Here is a 20,553-nt window from a genome sequence, read left to right on the forward strand (position 1 = left end):
ACTGCTGAATAGAGATGGTTCAGAGAAGAGAAAAATATTTGTCCTTGCTAAGAGGCTTTACAACATCCATGTCTTTAATAAAAGTAGGACATATTTGCAGAAGATATAATTACATATACAACAGCAAGTCTATGACTACAGTCTTACAGGAATAACCAGGGATTACAGCCTGCTCTAAGAATCTAAGAACAGTTCCTAGGGAGAATACAACTAGTACAAAACTGCAGAAATGCAGCAGAAAGAAAGAATGAAGATACAGGAATAGACAGAGCTTGGCTAACTTGCTGAATTAAAGCTTATCATCACTGCATAAATTGCACTGAAGGTTTAATTAAAGAGACGATAGCAATTTCAGTGCCCACACTAACTACTTCAGAATTTGTTCAGTTACAGAGCACCTGTTATTAAAAAATGCAGGGTGAAACTTTGTCTCCACTAGGTTCATATAAATTCCCATAATTTATTTCAGTAAGATTTTCATTGCATCCATGTATTTTGGAGATGATCGTGCTGGATAAAATATCTAAAAACCAAGTCACTAAAAGTCAAAGTTCTTTTAAACTTCTGATACAGATACAATCCTTAGACAGTTACCTTGGAGAGATATCTTTTTAAAAGATGGAGGGCTATCTTTTTAAAATCTTTTACCAATTATTTTTAAACAGACAGGAATCCTAGAAGATGTACACAGACCTGTAAATTATCCAAAGACTATTACTAAGAATTATAGCTTCTTTATACACATGCAAGCAGTCTTTTTTAAAACTGATTTGAAAGCACTAGTTGCTTCTATTTACTTTCTAGCTCTCTAGACCACACTGCTGCTCTCATTATTTATACCACCTCCTTTTGAAGAGAGCTTATTTCTTCCACTCCAAGTAATTCATGTTAAGAGTTCCCACATCATGTAGTTCTGTCTTTCCATTCTCTCTTTGACAGCTTGCAGCATCAGCTCCCTTCAGAATAACCATTCATGAGACACTTAAATAGTGTGACATAACAAACTCACTGTATGTCTTTGCCAGTTAAGTCATTAAAATTCTATTATACTTCATTTTTTGGTTCTTCTTGGAACAGTAACTTTGTGTAACTGAAATGTCATCTCTCTATTCTGTTTTTGCAGAGGAAAAAAACCAAAAAAACTATTCCCAGTTTGCATCTCCTAATTTCTTTTCCTATCAAACTAGTAATAGCAATTATCACTCTTAAGATTAGTCTGTGGATATCATGGTTTTATTATAGTTTCTCAAAGCAAAAAATCAAATTTTCTAATCACTTATTGTCCCAAAGTATTTTTATTATTGCCTTATTTTAAAACTGCTAGTGAATCACAAGCTTTTTTTTCTGGTTTATGATCTCGTTTGATTCTCCTTGCCAATATCTATGCTTACATGAAATTCAAATTTCAGAATACAAAAAGCTAGGCATAGAGGTTTGAACTCGACATTCCAGTCATAAGGAATTACTAATTTTATGAATGTTTAACAGTTTATAGCAGGGATCTTGGATGGTTATTAACAGAGGTCACTCTGCCTTCTACTTAGGGAACCCTACCTAGTAAAGCACATGGGATATCAGAACAGCTAGAAGCTCAGTAGAAGCAGCCAGTAGTCCTCTAGAGATGCATTAAACTGACTCCTTGATTTATGTCACAAAAAAGGAAGCTTGTAAAACACTGAAGTTAAACTGAAGCACTGAGAAAAGACTTTAAACACAAAGATGGAACTATCCCCATAAGCAGGAACCTCTGCAGCAGAGGTTGATCTCAAGGCAATCTTTCTGCTGGAAAGCCACATTCTGGCTGCAAGGCCATGCCCTGATGAAAATGGAGAAAAGCTTCTTGGAGCTGACTTAAGCCATCAATTCCTCTTTAATTCTGTGCACTTAAATCTGAAAGTTGTATATTACATAAATTTAGCTTTTATCTTAATTTATTTTATTAGTAACACCAACGCTTACAACTGCGGTTCTGAACTGGTTTCTCAGCACCACACATAGTAGAGCCAGCCATGGTAATTGTGTACTCCTCCACATCTTTTCCCAGAGTGGGTCTGAGTAGCTACTGAAGTGTCTGTCAGTCTGTCTGACCAGTCACTCTGGAAGGATGCTCCTGCAGTGGTCAGAACTGTCAGTGGTGAGTGTCCACCTGGCATGCAGCAGTTAAGAGACTGCCTGAGCCTCACACACCTCCCAGCAGGCTGTTAACCAGTCAACAAGTACTAAAAAAACTTGTAAATTAGTCAAGCTGTATTCTAATCTGTGCTGATGCTAAATTTAATTGTTCTTATATCTTTCTTGTTCTTGTGTCTTGTCTCCAGTCAGCCTCAAACCAGCTCTACCATCTTTCTCATAAACCAGGCTATCAGTGTTCGGGAATTCTTGGAGAACACCACTGGAGTTCAGCCTATCCTGAAATTTTCAGGATGATTGCATCTTTTCTTCCATCCTGTTATTAAGAAGTGCCAGAGATGGCATGTCCCTCTGCATCAGGACAACAAATACGGTGACTATTTAGCAACATTAAACCAATTATTTGAAAACACCTCTTCACAAATCTCAGGAAAATATCTATAACCACTTCCTATGTGTTTTAATATTACAAAACACTATACTGCTGAAAAAAAAATACTGATTTTTTCTTGTAATCAAACTATTTGCATTTGGTTAAAAAAATTGCTACTGATTTTAAATGTTCAGCATTACAAATATTTTATCAAGCAGTAAGTACTTCAAAGAAATTTCCATTCAAAATATCTTTCACAAGCCAGACCAATGTCTCTAGGGAATTTCCTGTTTAAAAAAAATAAATTAACAGCTTCCTTAATTAAAGTATGACACAGTGAAGAATCAATGGCTAAATTAAATTTCTTTAAAGCACATTCTTTTACATTGCTTTTCCTTTAAAAAAAATTGTTCTATTATATTATTCTAAGTATATGTTATAGGGAAAAAAAGGAGGAGTCAATACCTAGCATTCCTTTTAACAGTAACTGAAAAAAAACTCTGCCTCTACTACAAGGAAGTAGACAAATTAAATCAAGCAATCTGTGCACACAGCCTCTGCTAAAGTCTAATTGGTACATATGAAAGGATAAAATGGATAAAGTGCCTTTACTGGAAAGCAAATCTAAATCTCTGTAGCAGAATGCCCCTCCTTTTATTTGATGTTAAAGAGAAATAGGAGGGAACAGCCTGAGATATGCTAAGATAGGAGAAAAAAAACAAAGAATATTGACCCTAACCAAACAACACTTTGAGAAATCCAGCTAAGCTTAGTTACAACGATTTGCACCCTGAAAATAAAGCAGACTGCCTCCAGTACATGCATAAGGAAGAGATAGCTTGATGGGTAATAATACTGCCAAATTGAAATACCTATTGTTATAGGACACATACAACACTAATATAACTATTCTGAAGATGCAAAAAGATACAGGTCTGCAGCTAGCCTTTTACATGGGGGCAGGCTTCACTTACCCCTAGATTGCTGATGTAAAAACGAGTGGCTGTGAATAGAGTGAACGGTCTGCAAGCATTTTAGCACTACTTGTGAAAAGATAATTCTAATTTCTCAGCTATTATTGGCTGCAAGTATTCCCTGATGTAATTATGGAGTAATAGCTGAGAACCTGATTGTAACCAACAGTTAGTAGTTTGTTGCTAACAAGGCAAACATGACAAACAATTTTGAGGCAATTATTGTCATTACAAGCCACACTCAATTGTTCAAGGCAAGCGTAATAGAAAGTGACAGTTGTGCAGCTGGGAGGGTGGTGCGGGAAACGAGATTGTTCTCTGGTTGCAACAGACCACTCAGACTCTAGCAGAGTCTGCTCAATGCATAATTCATGTTTAATAATATTTTAGTCTCTAAAGCAAATTACGGTATAAGATAAGAAACAAACAGAGACATGTCAAAAAAAATCCTCCAAGTTATTATAAGATGGAATAAGACACACAGAAGTCACATGGAGCAAGGGGGAGATATTCACTAAAGCCAACTCACAAGATGCTTGCAACTAACAAATGTAAATACAGTAACTCTACATATTAAAAGGGCCAGTTATAAAAGCAATCCATTTGCTGTGCTTCAGTGAGATGGGTGCTCATGTCCAAATCCCAGTTTGAGACTAATGTATGATTAGGTAGGTCCAGGATGGACGAAGGAGTGCTCTCCATTGAAAACATTGTGTCATGGGTTGCAACTGTATCTCTATGCTAGGACCTTGAAACTCTATGGAAAGGACAGGGACCTATGGGGGGACAGGTTTCTGGATTTCACATGCAGTTCTGGCCATTCCGAAAATGGAAAGTGACTTTTGGGAATACCCATATAAAAGCTGAAGCTGGGTTGGAGACTTCCTCTCTTTCCCCCATCCGCCGAGCAGGGAACACGTAGGCAGCCGAGGAGATCCCGGCTTAGGCCCTGGCTGCCCCAAGAGAGGCCGGAGCCGGCCGGGAATCCGGGAGCAGCTGCCCGCAGAGGAGGGATGGCTGCAGTCCTGCAGAGGAGGGATGGCTGCAGTCCCGCAGAGGAGGGATGGCTGCAGTCCTGCAGAGGAGGGATGGCTGCAGTCCTGCAGAGGAGGAAAGGCTGCAGTCCTGCAGAGGAGGGATGGCTGCAGTCCTGCAGAGGAGGAAAGGCTGCAGTCCTGCAGAGGAGGGATGGCTGCAGTCCTGCAGAGGAGGGATGGCTGCAGCCCTGCAGAGGAGGGATGGCTGCAGTCCTGCAGAGGAGGAAAGGCTGCAGTCCTGCAGAGGAGGGATGGCTGCAGTCCTGCAGAGGAGGGATGGCTGCAGTCCTGCAGAGGAGGAATGGCTGCAGTCCTGCAGAGGAGGGATGGCTGCAGTCCCGCAGGGCTGGCCGTGTGTCTGGGGCTGCAGTGGGATTGGGGCTGGGCTGTGGCAGGACCATGCCCCGGGCCCCCCTGGCTGCCGGTGTCCCTGGCCCAGGGGAGAGTGGGATCTGTCCCCACCCTACTGTAAGCTGGGCCTTACAGAGCAGCACCACCAGATCAAGGGGTGGGAAGAAGAGAGTATCCATCAGCCTCCCCCTCACTGGCAGGGCTTTGAAACATTTTCAGGGGCTGGTGCAGCTATCATCAGATCACTGCAGGCCTGGGCAGGCTTTAACTTTTTCCTGGCACAGATTAAGACTTTAAAACTCTAACCCTTCTCGGAGATGAAAAGGCCAAATTGGAGACATGTTAAGGGACAATATGGAGATCTCAAAGTCAGTAAAGGAAGAATGACTTTTAAGTGATAGAGATGATGAGTTGCCTTGGTTCTAGGCTGAAAAATCTTCTATGGATTTTGGCAACTGGAAATTCTTATAAATTGTGGACCATATAAACTGGGGAGATGATTTGTGGATTTGAGAGAAGGTATCTGTGATGAACTGAGTGAATATTTTTGTGCCCCCTTGAGAGGTTGAACAGAGAGAGATGAGAAGAAGCCCTCTGCAAGTGAAGAAGTAAGAAGACCATCTCTGTTCCCTAAGTTGAAAAAGATCCTTTGTTTTTTTGAAACAGCTGATTTTTAAAAGGTACTACCCCAATTTTTGAAATCCATGGCCCATAGGTAGTCATGGAAAGGGCTGTGTGGTATGAGATGCTTCCACAGATGCAGATTCTCTGGGCGCGCTGCTTTTGTGTGAAAGTTACCAAAACACAGGAGTGACTTCTCCCTCTCAAAGATTGAATGAAAGACTGTTTTATTAGTGGTACTGACCCGGAGTTCCGAGTTCTGCCTCTTTACACTGTTTGTAGAAAATGAACAGTTTGTAGTGAGAGACTGGGAGTTAGTTTGTAGTGAGAGACTGGGAGTGAGGGTTGGTTTTAGAAATTAATTTGTGTTGGGGTTTTTTTTCTCTTCTTATTTTCTTCTCTTACTGTATGTTAATAAAATCTATCTGGTTTTGCTTCTAAGTTGAGCCTGCTTTTGCCTTTTTCTCACAAAATCCTATCTCTGGAATAAGCAATCCTAAACCACAACACATTGCTTATTAATTCTAAACAAATTTGAATTGTGTGTAGAGTCAAAGGAAGATTTTCATCTCTCATACAATAGAAGTTCCTCATGTATCAGCTCAGTATTCTGATGACAATGCACACAGCAGCTGCCTTGTCAGCAGACAGTCCATTAAAATACTTGATTTGCTGAAAATTCCACACAGCTCTCCTTAACGATATTAAGGGCTGAAAGTTTCTAATGCAGCTGCAGAAACATTTCAAGTTCTTGCCCAGGCTTAGTAATATTCATTGTTATTGTCATTGTAGCACTGCTCAAGTGTCATTACAGTGTCACTTTTAGTCTCTTTTGCATTGATAAGGTATCTTTTCTAAAGAAGCCATTAAAACAACACTGAAATTAGATTTCCAAAACTCTCTGACATTCTGGTCATGTTTCACCATTTTCCTCCTCTTTCTTAAATCACAAAATCATAGAATGTTTTGGGTGGAAGGGACCTCAAAGATCATCTAGGTGTGCACCAGCCCCCTCCCTCCCCCCCCACACACACACCATAAATAGGAACACCTTCCACTACAATGCATTGGTTTATGCAAATAATAATCCATCAAACCAAACCTGATGAGCTAAATCGCTCCAGGTGTAGCTCCACTGAAGCAAAATAGCATCACATGCCAGTTTCTCAGGTACATTTTGACTCTGCTTAGAGGAAGATGATACTGATTTTCTCAGACAGAGCAACATTTTATAACTAACTCCCTGTCTAAAGAAACCTCTGTGATTTTGACATCTGTGACACACTTGAGTGGAGCCCATAGACTTACTCAGAAACATGTATGTGTGACTGCACTGTCTTTTGCTTTATTCAGTAAGAAAGCTGGTGATTCCAAAAGGTGGCAGATCAACAGCTGCAGAGACAGAAAACCTTTGCTTCTGTACATCACATCTGTGCTCCTTTTCCACTGCCATGAGACAGGCAGGTCTCTTAGATTTTCATTTTTAGAAAACTAGTATTTATCATTTCATTCTGAGTGATAAGAAGTGAGATTATTTCCCAAAATTTTGCAAATTTCAGTGGCTTGAACAAGACTGGAAGATCTAAATATATCACTAAATTGACAGATCGTCTGGTCCTAGCTCAAATGTAATTTTAAATGGTCTGCCATTTCCTCAAAGAAAAAAAAGTGATTTTTTTCTATTCTCTATAAGCTAACATTCTTAATCAGTGCAAACCCTCTTTATTAAGCAAAAATTGCCTTTTTCTTCACAGTAAAATGCTTATTAATTTTCATGTCCAATGTCTTGTATAAAGTATAAGCATTATCAACAACTTTAATAGCATTTTAGCTTTGTAGATATGGATCTACAGATTGCAAATAAAACCAGCCAAGTCACAAAAAAGTCCCTAAAACAAAAAGGCTTTCTAAAAGTGTACAAGGTGGCATCTAAGAAAACTGACAGACTGCTTTTTAGTTTTAGTTTAATATTTTTATTAAGGCTTTATGACTTCATGTGGTAATTTCAGTCTATCCCATATAATACAGAAATGTCAGGTGCTTTGTTTTGAAGTTTAAAGAAGTAAAGGTTTTTAGCAAAAGATATCTTCTTAACTCTGCAAACAGTTTGTCTGACCTTTATTGGGCCTTTACTGAAGTCAAGTGGACTTAGACCTCATACAAACAAGGACATCTGTAAAACCTTTCAGTGCTTGAACAAAAATTAAAAGCACAATACTTCTTGATGTAAATTGATTTTATAAATTAATGTAAAATAACATTTCCACTAAAAACTCTTAATTATCAGCAAAAAGGTTGCCATGGATTTAATGCTGGGAATCATCTGCTCTCAAGTTGGCTTTGCTACCACTCATTTTACTCAAGATCAAGAGCAGGGCCAATTCATTGTCAACAGCAGAAATAATTTACTCCATTATGCTCTTTTGCCTATCTGTCTTCACTTTGGCCAGCAGTTGGTGCTTGGACTCATATATCTTGAACTCAAATTGCTTTGAGAGGAAAGAAAAGTCAGTGTTTCAAAACAGGGAGTCCAGGTTTCAGCGGAATAAAGACAAAAGCAGAAAGAAGTAAAACAGTAGAACAAGTTCAGAATGAGAAGATGGGACTAAACTCTTGGCTTGGACTTAGTTCAGACAGAAGAGTCAACAGCAAGTCTGCACTCTTGCATAGACAGTCAGTTTTGACAACTTAATCAGCTAACATTACTTATTTCAGATGAAGCCATTATGTAGAGATTATAGCTTTGATGCAGGAAACAGGTATTTAGATGGCTGACTCCAATACTTGTATCTGTCACAAAAGTAAATGACTGAAAGGAATAGTAAATGTTAACAGCCAGGTTTCATACATCTATATTGTGTAAAACATGGCAATTTGAACATGCCAAGGACAGAGAAATGACACCATCCAAGTGATAATAAATTACTCAAAGACTTAATCCTCCATTGTATTACAATATTATTGCTAAATTTTCTAAAAATTGAAAAAAGTACAACCAGGAAAAGCCTTTTAATCTCTACATCTAAATTGACAGCACAACCACCATTAAAGGTTGATTTCTGACATATTTTGTCATGGTTAGCTCCTATGAGTTCATGTATGTCTCCACATAATGCCTATGAGAGGCAGTTGTATATATATATATACAAGTATAAACATGTAACCATAATTTTCTAAAAACTAGACTGAAGAGAACACAGTCTCTCCATCCAAATCCAGACTAATCACTGATAAGTTTTGGTATACCTCAGTGCAGTGAGAAACACTGAAAATAAATCAATCCTGCATCTTTCACTGAGTTACAGTCAAATAGTCTCATCCCTGACTTTTACTTGATAGCTCACATGGTAAAAAATAAGCAAACAAGAAAAAATGCAATGTCAAATTTGTACTTAATTCTCCTCACTTCTAGGGTTGTACATGTTCTTAACTTCCTCTAATCAGAGCATCCCCCTACATATCTCATGTCTTGCTAACTAATGAAGTACCACAGTGAGGAGGGAAACACACCCAGCTGTTCTGCACAAGGCTCCAGTTAACAGGCAAGGGCAACAAAAGTCCTATTTTCACTCAGGGTAGAAGCTGTTGCTGCTCCTTTGAAGACATATCTAGAGGTAATTTTTCACTGCAATTTTTTTTTTTTTTAACAGGTCAAACCACTAACTTAAAAACAAAAAAGCTCCTTTATTTCCAACTCAGTTCAAAAAACTTGCCTGCTGTCTGTGGTCTCAGACAGGCAAAAGGTTCTGATCCAGCAACATCAGAGCACCAGGAGCATTATTAAGAGAAAGGAGAATTAAAGACAGCTCTCATGTGAGAGCTTTGCCTGCAGATGAGTTACACACAGGGCTCACTCCAAAGAACCTGCTTAGGACACAGAACTGTGTCATGCCTAGGGAAGCAAGAAAACAGGGGCAAGCAAGAGGCAAGTAAAAGAGAAAGGAGCACATGAGCAATTGGTAACTCTATTATCCAGCTGGCAGCTAGAGAAAACACCTCTGAGGCACTGGTAAGCAGAAAGCCATACCCCATTCCCAGCTGTGGAATGAACCAATTGTAAATCAGAGCTCCTTTCCTTTTCTATCTCCCCAGGGAAGAGCAGCAGGCCTTTTCCAGCTCCTACCCCATCGCTGCAGTAGCCCTGCAGGTGCTCAGGATACTATTTTCAGCCATTCACCAGCAGGTGTGACTCAAGACTCTGATATTTAAAACTGTACAAAGGCTAATTTAAAGTGGGAACTGTCCTTAGTAGTATTGCGGTAACTTCAGTACCATGGATACAATTCACCAACTCTCCACACTTTTCATTACTTCCCTGTACCCTTTCCACCTTATAAGTTTAGTACAAGTATTATGAAGCCTCAGTCCACTTGCAGAGCCCAAGACTTTTGTGTAGTACCAGCACCCATCTACTCTAAGCAAACATGCACCTTCTGTCTCTGTGCCTTTCCTCCTCAGCATTTTTCTCACCTATGATGGCATTTCTGGGTGAAGAAGTCTATTGCTTTCAGCTAATACCGTGAGTTGCTCTCATACTTGCCTTTATTCTATTTAGGTTCAACCAACCTAACCATGAGAAACAGGACACAATATTGGACTGGAAGACATTGAGAAACCTCAGGTCAAATTTTCTAGTATAAGCTCCTTCATGGACTCCCAAATAAAAATTCCTGTCTAAATAAGATGCAAGTACAGCCCCAAGGGATGATGCTATGAAAGCATCACAATTTTTTTACATACACTATCAGCATTCTGATGTTCTGATAAACTGAACTGGATGAGGAGCCTCCATCTGTCCCTCAGTAGCATGGTCCAGCTCACTATCATATCCCTCTAGGGTACACAGACTGTTTATAAATCAATTTAAATCCATAGGAAAAGAAACAGGGGATGCCCCAAAATATTCTCATGCTACCTCACATGGAAAACCAGGCAAATAAAGCGATTAAACACATCACCTTTAGGTACACTGGAGCTGTCCTTAGTCCATCCAGGCAGCAGTTTTCCTAATGATTCCCATTAGCAAATGATCCTCCCAAAGAGAGCATGCTTGGGGCAGCAGAAGACCTGTGCTGTCCCATTCCACCTCCAACTGCACGTGCACAGGAAACCTTATGCAACAGCAAGTTTTCACCTGCCAGGATGCAGCAAACACATTTCTGATGAGGCAAATGCCAAGTGTCTTTATCTATAGGCTGAATGTAGTGGCTGACATAAACTTTCATAGACATATAGAATGTTTGAGGGAAGGGAGAAATAATCACTTTTGACATAGATTCACGCTTTGGTGATGATTTTGGTGTGTGTGCACTATAATTAAGGACTAAATTTGTAAAACTTTACAATTCAGGCTGTGACAGCAAAAGGGTTTTTATGCTAAATTCATTTAAGTTTCCTTTTATTTTCCCTCCTTCTTGTTCCAACTTCCCTTCCTATACCTCTCATACTGATTTTCTTCCAATCTTCTTTTTTCCTGGGCTCTCCTCTTATTCCTCTTCCCCTCACTTCTCTCATATCTTTTGCTCCTCCTCCAGCCCCTTCTCCCACACCTGAAACAGCAGTGTTGCTATAACTAGCCACACTTAGATTTACTACCTGACAACAGCTAGCAAAGGAAAACAATGAAGCAGAAAGAGAGCTGCTATTTCAAATCTCTCTATCAGCAGATGCTTTAGCCAGAAGATGCAGCAAAAAATAGGATTGCCTTAGGAAGGTGAGCAAGTACCATCTGGGAGGAAGGGAAGGAAAGCTGAGAGATTTAAAGCCATGCTCTAAGATCACACTTTCTGAAGTTCAAAGACCACAGTGGGTTTATTTCCTGTACATTTCAAATAGCAAGTGACAGATTTGCAGCATTTTATCATTCATACTTAGGTTCTAATATGATTAGATGTGGCACATGAATCTGGTTGCAGCAGGTGTTAAGATATGTATGACAGGCATTTCTTCACAGGTTATTGTACTGAGCTATAATTTTTATTTCAGCTATATGCATGCATGCAATTATTATTAAGAAACTACATATGTGAAACTTCTACAGCATAGTATTTCAGTGAAAGCCAGATACATCAAAAACTGGCACCTTCCTAAGTAGAACCCTGAAACCTCTATGTTAGCAGTATTTCTGTAATGTATTATCCCTGTTAAAAGTCAAACTTCAATAGGAAAGTGAACTAACTTTTCATACATCATGTGCATCTGAACTGCTCCTTTACTGAACATATGTAGACAGAAACTAAGTTAAATGTTGAAAAAAAAATTGTGATAGCTTGAGGACACTCTGACAAAAGGCAGTTGTGGTTAGAATCTGGCCTATAAAATCATCATCTTTGTTTGCAAAGCAACCCAGCAATCACCAGATCCTATCAGCCACTATGCACCACACCCATTCTCACCTAAATATCTTACCAGCTAGCAAATGACCACCATTATGCATGAAGTGCAAAGCATCCAAGTTAGTTGTCAAATCCCATAGTGTTCAAGAGAAATATAAAAGCACTTCTGTTTTGGGACACATGATCAGGAAATTCCCAAGTAGCAAGTACAGAATTCCAATGTGTTGTTTCTAATGGCAATAGAATAGACAGGACCTTTGGGTGTTGTACATTCCTGTGCCACTCACGAGCCACTGTCACAGCCTGTAGTAGACAGGCTATTTGTGAGCTCCATAATCCAGAAGAAAGTTCATTTCAATCCAGACTCATTTAAATTGCTATATAACAAGGGCTGAAGCAAAAGACCACACACCTGTGTCTCTCCAATGCAAAGTAAGTCAGTTTTATCTCTGACCAAAAAGTAGCTTTGTGTTGTAAACAATAAACAATATCCTTCAAATGTGCAATGCTGCTCATTGTTTCCTCATCTTTTGCCTCAATTTCTCTATAGAAATTTGTTGTTTTCATCTTTTCTTCTGAATATCACATTCCAGTTCCAGTTCCAGTCTCCCAAATAACCAGCTTTTGTGACACGCTCCCTCCTTGTAAAAACAACTTCCTCAGCTTTCTGGGTTGCCTCAGAAAGGTTTGAGTTTCATTTGCTTTTATGCCTAGGCATGGTCACACTACAGATATAAATATATATAGACAGTAAGATAATACTACTTAACATATAGTGGTCTAAGCACACACCTGTTGCATAAGCAACAAATAAATTAACCTGAAAAAAAACCCCATAATTTCTTTTTCTTCATGCTGAGATATAGGAAACATGTGTTTCAAATTACCTAATGAAACACACAATGAAAAAAAGCAAATTCTAAATGAAAGCACAGAATGGAAAAAAAAAAAAAAAACCAAGGCAATGCCATATTCTCCATACAAAAAGAGAGCCTTACCATCCTGCTGGCCCTGGAGGTTCTGAGGACTTTGCATTCTCTCCTCCAGATTTGAGCTGAGGTCAGAGTTCACAGCTGACATTCTAGTTGAGTCGCTCATATCAAACTCATCACTTTCTATAGAACTTTCATCCTGCAAATAAAAAGTGACATGTCACAAAACATGGTACACTGTTCACATTATATGTGCAGTTCATTCTCTACGCATTTGTTTCACTCACAACCAGTGTGGAGTGTAATCATGCTAAATATTTTTGTATATGAAAAAACAAGGAGAGCACATAAAGATGAGGGAGGAAAATACAGCATTTATGTGGTATGATAATCTAACAAATGTAATTTGTTCAGCTATGTAAATACTACACAGTAGTTCCATCATATATTCCAGAAAAGAATTAGTAACTAGAGACTCCATACCGAACCCTTGTTATTCAAATTTGGCTGAGGAGACATCCCCTATATTCCCTGCCTGAATCCTTTACCTTTCCCACATGGAAGTCAGTAACCCTGGAATGACCACTGTCCTAGTTTAAGCTGGGATAGTTAATTTTCTTCTTAGCAGCTGGTACAGTGCTGTGTTTTGGATTTAGTATGGGAATATTGTTGATAACACACTGGTGTTTTGGTTGTTGCTAAGCAGTGCTTACTCTAAATCAAGGACTTTTCAGGTCTCATGCTCTGCCATTGAGCAGGTGCACAAGGAGCCAGGAGGGAGCACGGCCAGGAGAGCTGACCTGAACTGGCAAAAGGGATATTCCATGCTACAGAGCATTATTCTCAGTATATATAAACTGGGAGGAGTTGACCAGAGGGGGACTGGCTGGGCATCATTCAGTGGTTGGTGAGGAACTTTATTTGGCATCACATTTCTTTCTTGGGTTTTATTCCTCCTTCTCTCTCTCTCTCCTTTCATTACAATTAGTAACAGCAATAGTGGCAGTAGTAGTATATTTTACTCTGTTTAAATTATTAAACTCTTCTCATCTCAATCCCTGTGTTTTTACTTTTTATTTCTGATTTTCTCCCCCATCCCATCAGAGTGGGTAAGGGAGTGAGCAAGCCACTACATGGTTCTTAGATGCTGGCTGGGGTTAAACCACAAAGATTCACAGGAAGACATTTCCAAATGGCAACCTGACCTAGTAAGAATCCATGATCAAATTCCCTTGACATGATGTCACACTGACTTACACTGCTTAAAGAAGCATCTATGAAAATGAGAAAGCCTATAAAAGTTCCAAGCACGGTCATGACAGTCAGTGGCAAATAAAAGTAATATAATCACAGGAGAATCACTGCAAATTTATTCTACCTTCTACATCATTAATATGATTTATCCATCATGCCCAATTACAGAGCATTTAACAGGGATGATAAAAGGGCAAAAAGTAAAAATCCTAATCCCTATATCCATTTATAAAAGGAAACATTTTTTAGACACAGTCCAGAAAATATCAAAATACATATTTGACTTCAGTTGCTTCAATCTCACTGAAGTTTACACACCCACTCATGGATTAGAAATTAAGTATCCACAAGTCTTTCTCTGGAAATAGCTGAGGCAATGTACAAACCTAAGGCAATATATTTTCAGTAACAACTTTTCTGAGATGGCTACTCTTGTTAAGAGAAAAAGTACTTGAAAGAACTTACAGGAAAATATGGCAAATAGTTTTGTACATCCTGAAAGCGTTTGAAATATTTCCAATTCTTTTCTTTTTTTACTTTTTTTTTTTTTTTTTTCAAAAGAGGACAAGACAGGATTTGGGGTATTTTTCTGGGCTGTTCATCAGAATTGATCTAGAAAAACAGCACTCTCTAGAACATGATATCGTGTGTACTTGTTGTTAAGTGGATACTACAGGTATTAATATAGCTGCTTGCTCCCTTTTCGGGTGTTAGACACTTGAATCAGTTCCTCCCCTGGGTCTCAGCAAGGTTTCCAGTTTGCTTGGACATTTCTCTTGTTTTCAGAAAGGAACATCCCTGCAGTAATGACTCATGTTAAATTAGGATAAAGCACTGCAAATGTCAGTCAGCAGCCAAGAGTGGGATAATACACAAGGTGAAGCTGTTTCGCACTACCACAGCAGAACAATGACAAATAGGCAAATAAACATATCTCATTCTCAGGAATTTGTTAAAAAAAAAAAAAAAAAAAAAAAAAAAAAGGAAGATTGAAGGTTTCTTTAACAGGCACCTGTCTGTCTTGCCTTACATAAGGTAGGAGCACCCAAGTTACAGCAGCAGCAAACACCCAAACACCAAACACTGCCTTCACAGATGAACCTTGGTGCCCACCAGCCTCCTGCCCCAGACAGACAGGGCCAGGACACATGCCAGGTGGGTCTGAGGCTTAGGGAAAATGCACTATGCTTGTTCAAAGAGTAAGATAAGAAAACAAACTCCCCCAGACCTTCTGGATTGCTGTATCTCTGTTAAAATGCAGGGAGTTTTCTCATTGAATCCCACAGGAACCAGCAAGCAGCAGCTTGCATATTTCAGTTCTGAGGTTAGGCAATTTGATGGGCTCACAGAAAGGGTGCTCTGGCTGACACCTGCATAGTTATAAAACAACACACATAGGCATCCTCTGTTTGCCTACAGCATTGCAGAATACCTCCACTTCATTTCCCAAACTGCATAAAACTCTATCTGAATCAGCATGGACACATGGGCATGGGAGAAAAAACTGAGAACCACTGGCATCTTTATAGCAGCTACAGCACACTCTAAATTCCCACACAGTGGTGAGTTTTCCTTTTAGATGAAGCCTGTTTCCCTCTCATCAATGGCTTAAAATGTGGAATTGAAGATGAGAGAATTAGGAGATTGTCAGTCATTGTGCTAGCTAGCAGTGGGATCCAAGTTTACTCCTGTCTCAATTCCACACAAGAATACAGATATGATAGTCGAAACTTTTCCTACAAACCCAAGCCTGTTTTTTAAGTGCATGAAGTAGTTTGAACCAGATGTCTTGCTACTTTGTACTACAACATTTTCACTGTCATTTTGTTCTCAGGGCAACATACATACAGCCCGGGGCAAAAAGAAAAACTTGGCAAAACTGTGCTTTGAGAAAAGACATAAGGATTATCTTGAGAACTTTCCTTGTGCCCACTCTGTCCTGGAAAAGTTATTATTACTAAAACATACAAAAAATTACTTTCATAAATCCAGAACTTTCCTTGTACCCACTCTACCCTAAAAAAGTTAGTATTACTAAAACATAAAAGAAATTACCTTCATAAATTCACTGCTGCAGGCATTTCATATACAGTAACAACAGAGCTGCAGAACTGAGCTGGGCAGGGAAATACCATACCAAGCAAAGTCTTGCTGCCTCCATATCATTGCCACTGGCTTGTATAGATGAAAAACAGGTTTAACAAAAATTTGCGTCATCAGATCAGAAAGACTGCACCAAAACATTCAGGCTACAGAACTCTGTGGCATGGGGTCCTGATCCAGCATGAGTGCTTGTCCCTGTTGTGGAAGTAGTAATTCTCAGAGGGAAAAGGTATAGAAACCAAGTTAATTCCTAAGGCTACCACAGAATAAAGCCTTTCCTGCTACTTCAAACTCTACTTCCACATCTATCAAATAATGAGAAGACTCAACAGAAGGAAAAGATGACCAGGCTGTACTTATGCATTAAGACTTTGAGTCGGGGATCTCTCCCTACACCTTTTGCAATCATAAAAAAGGCCAAACAGAAACAAAGACCTGATATTTCTAGAAGAGTGGTGAAATCCCCATTCTAGGGAATGTTGAATAATTCATGAAATCTCTACGAACAGCCCATATCTACTTGTTGGGTAAACAAATCTGGCTGACTCTGCACAAGTCAGAAGTCAGTCACGGTCTTGATGTAATCCAGCTGCTAAGCTTGTTTTTGAAGGCTTTCTTTATTAAAAAATATCTTGTATTTGGACAGGCAGACACAGAATGCAGAATTGTTTTTTGGGTGGCATATAACTGAGCTTCTCTTAGGCAGTCTAAATGGTAAATGAACAAACTTCTAGCAAAATGAGGTTATTACAAATAATTTGGTATGTGCCTGTCAATTGATGAAGAACATCTTAATATCTCGGAAAACTCTGAATAAATCAGAGAAAGCAAACAATCTTTGAGAAGAAATAAATGAAATTCAACCCAAATTCTCTCTGAAGAAGCTTGATTCTCAGTCTACTTCTCCTTCTTTTTTCTGCCTTTTTATTCAAAATTTCAAATGCAACTCCTACTCTTCTTAGTAACCTTTTTGCCATAAAGTTTTCAACTGATGTTGCCAGGACTTTCATCACTGTCAGTACAATGTGTTTCACTGTGGTTGCTAGCCTTGAGAACACCATGGCAGCCATTTCAGCTGTTGATGATACTGGTTTCTAAAAGCAGACAACAGAAGTCACTGCTGGGCACAGGACTAAGCCTCATGTGAACATGCTGCCCACATCACCCTGTCCACTGGTCCAGTGAAAGAGCACATTCAGGCAATTCAAAGTACAGCTCACTATCCCAAATCACACAAAGGGCCGTAAGTCATGATATTTTCTCTCAATCTGTTTGCTTGAAAACAACCCTGCCTTGGTTTCAGACCGACTGTTTCAGCCACAAAATAATAAAGATGGGATCAACAATCATCTTCAGTTTCCCAGCTACCTCAAAAGACAAGTACAAAAGAATGCAGGAGAACTGAAAATCAAACTGAAAAGATTTCAGGTTTTACCTCATCTTGCTGTGAGTTTAGTAGCTGCAACTTCATGTGTTTCATATAAGCCATAGTAATGGGCATGTTGTAATCAATCATACTGGTCACCAAAGTTGGAGGTTTTCCATTATCTGCAAAAAATAGTTATTATGCATTATATGTTAATAGTGGAGGCTATGTCTATGACTACTCTGCAGTCAAAGTCAGACGGTTATGTCATTTAGCTCTGACTTCTACATTTTTCAATTGCTTATAGGCTGTACAAATGGAAATCTCCCAAAGAAAAAGGAAAACCAAGATCAAACCCTGAAAACTGATGAGTTCTTCTAACCTAAATGACTACAGACCACATACCCTATCTATTCCTTACAGTTAAGCTCCCATACAAACATTTCCATAGCAAAATAAATTATTTCCTCCAGATAAAATCATCTTTCTATTGAGGGTGCAGATGGCATTACACTCCATCCCTAAGTGAAAGCAGAAGATTCACTACCTTCCAGCTTAAGTAAATGAGATGATCTGACTTACTGAACTGTTACAGTCTACCAAATTTATATGAACCCTCACTTAAGCTAGGAAAATATAAATGGGTACTAGAAATAAAATTACTTTACATCCCACTATTTGACACTAAAACTACCTTTATGATCCGCTCCATCTGGGTTTAAATGCATTCTTTTCTGGCACTCTGAGCAGCTCATTAGAAATCGTGTCACCGCTTCTCTCGGTAGGAAGGCATAGGTCTCTGAAATCTGAAATTAATAACAAAATATAGATGTTATTATGTAAGCTGATTGAGCATGATTTAACAGACCTGATCATCATATTTCCAAATAAGGCACATTACCTTTTAATGCCAGGAAGCACAATGAAAGCATGTTCTGCATACTATGTAGGATTTCAAGAAACATCTCTCCAATCTGCCTACTTATCATCTAATGGCTACTAATGGTTGGTACTGAACAAAATTCCACTTATATGAAAAGGAGAGTTGTTTTCTGTTTACAATTCATTTCAAATTCCATTCAACAAAAATATTCATACGTAACAGCTATCTCACTGTGGAATGCTATCAAAAAAAGTTGAAGAGAGATCTCTTTTGAATAGCCAATGCCAAAAATAAAAACACTTGTCTTATGTGTTTTTTGTTTTTTGTTTTTGTTGGGGTTTTTTTTGTTTGTTTGTTTTTGGTTTTTTTGGAACAATACATAGACAGATATAAGACTCGATGTATTAGCAGCATTGAAGGTTGCCTTACTATTTTAACTGAGTACTTGAATGTTTTGTGAAAATATTCTTCTAAATCTTGTGGTTTTGTACTTTGGAGTACCTACACTATTTTTACTAATAGCTAAAGAATTTGTGAGCAAGCTGATTGTAGAGACTCTGCATTACCTAGCAATATCGTGAAGCAACAGATTTTAATGTTGTTCCCTGGTTTCAACAAAATCATTGTTTCTAACCACATACTCACAAGCAGGCACCAGAAGGATTTTTTTTTTTCTCTTTGAAAGGGAGAGGAGGAAGCAGTTTCTACTGGCTTTAAAGATTGCATTCTCCTCACCCCAAAGGATGCATCTGTCTTTATAGACATCTTGCCTTGCTGAAAAGGACACAGAGGTTGGTGCCAAGCTGAAAATGAGCTAACAGCATACTCTCTGATTACAGACAACTACATCTCATACTGGCTACTTTAAGTGTATAGCCAGCAGATCAACAAAAATTGTTATCCCTCTCTATTCAGTGCTGGTAGGAAAGCAGCTGGAATAGTGCGCCCAGGTTTCCCCTCACAGTTCACAGTTCCCCTCCACACTTCAAAAAGGCTGTTAAGAAGCAGGAGACAGCTCTGAGCCAGACCATCATAAAACCTTGAAGGAAAGGTTAGGGGAGATAGATTTTTTTTCATGCAGCTTATGAGGCTAAGAAAGATCTAATTGCAGCCCACCACTGCCTAAAAGGGAGTTAAAAATCTGTAGAAAAAACTCTTTATAGTGTATAATCAGGGACAACACCAGCAGTGTCTTGGGACATTCAAACCAGACATCAGCAGAAACTGGAGCAGCTTTACCAGATGGGTGGAGTTTGGTGAAAACATCCAAACTTGGATGTTTTCAGGCCAATGATTCTTTATATATGCTGATGTGTGTACACTGAACAGTGCAAGTGTTGTAAAGGATCTCTAGCCTCTTTTTTCCCAACTATGATAGCTATCTTACTATGGAGATGATCCTTAAAGAATGATCAAGTCCCAGCAAGAGATATTAAGAGAGTGAGAGGTTAATCTGCTTGTACTCCCCTACTGTAAAACCTACAGCAAAATTTGATTTCCTATCAAGAGCTATGCTGAGATGCAAGTATCAGTGGAAGGTGAAGAAGAATGGAGATGGTGCGTATGAAAGTGTGGCTACAGAAAAGACAAGATCACTATTTTACTGGATGTAAATGGGATTACATATTGTCCAAATCACTTCTGCCCCTCACAGGGGTGCTAAGAGAAGGAGGAATGGTCAGTTTTAACTTCCTTACACTCTTCCACTTGACTTATCACCTACCGTCTTGAATCTTACATTTCCTAAAACTCCATGGACAAAATTTGTCAGTAGCAGTATTTTTGAAAATAGATGGAGTTTAAATCAGTGTCTGTTGACATGATGTGTGTCACATCAATACACAGAAATGATGCATTATAAAATGGGAATGCAAAATATACCATCATGTTTATAACACTGGGTTTTAGGCTGTTTATTATTGTTGTTTTCTTATATAATAGAAATCTTATTGGGGAGGGAGAAGAGAATTAGTATAAAAGCAGACATTGTTCTGTGATGAAAATTGGCAAAGATTTTTTCTGGGCCTGAAACAACTTTTCTGAATATTAAGGCACTAAATGAAGCCACTTTTGAATGGGAGATCCTACTAAAAATATATTTTTAGGTTATTTTTCTCCTGTTTTTATACCCACAGAACAGATGCTTATTTACCTTTCTAAACCTGAAAACACTGCTTATAGTCATGTTTTATGG

General features: G+C 38.8%; 1 protein-coding gene across 1 annotated transcript in view; it reads right to left on the reverse strand.

Annotated features, from left to right (window-relative positions):
* NOL4 (nucleolar protein 4) overlaps positions 1-20,553 on the reverse strand; it is a 190,078-nt gene that overhangs the window by 125,973 nt on the left and 43,552 nt on the right. Inside the window, exons 3-5 of the mRNA XM_066330532.1 lie at positions 18,171-18,282; positions 17,546-17,658; positions 12,820-12,952 (exon numbers count right to left, since the gene is read on the reverse strand). Coding sequence (XP_066186629.1) covers positions 12,820-12,952; positions 17,546-17,658; positions 18,171-18,282 — 358 coding nt within the window. The remainder of the gene's footprint in view (positions 1-12,819; positions 12,953-17,545; positions 17,659-18,170; positions 18,283-20,553) is intronic.

This window comes from Sylvia atricapilla, chromosome 1 (assembly GCF_009819655.1).
Source record: "Sylvia atricapilla isolate bSylAtr1 chromosome 1, bSylAtr1.pri, whole genome shotgun sequence".
NCBI lineage: Eukaryota > Metazoa > Chordata > Aves > Passeriformes > Sylviidae > Sylvia > Sylvia atricapilla.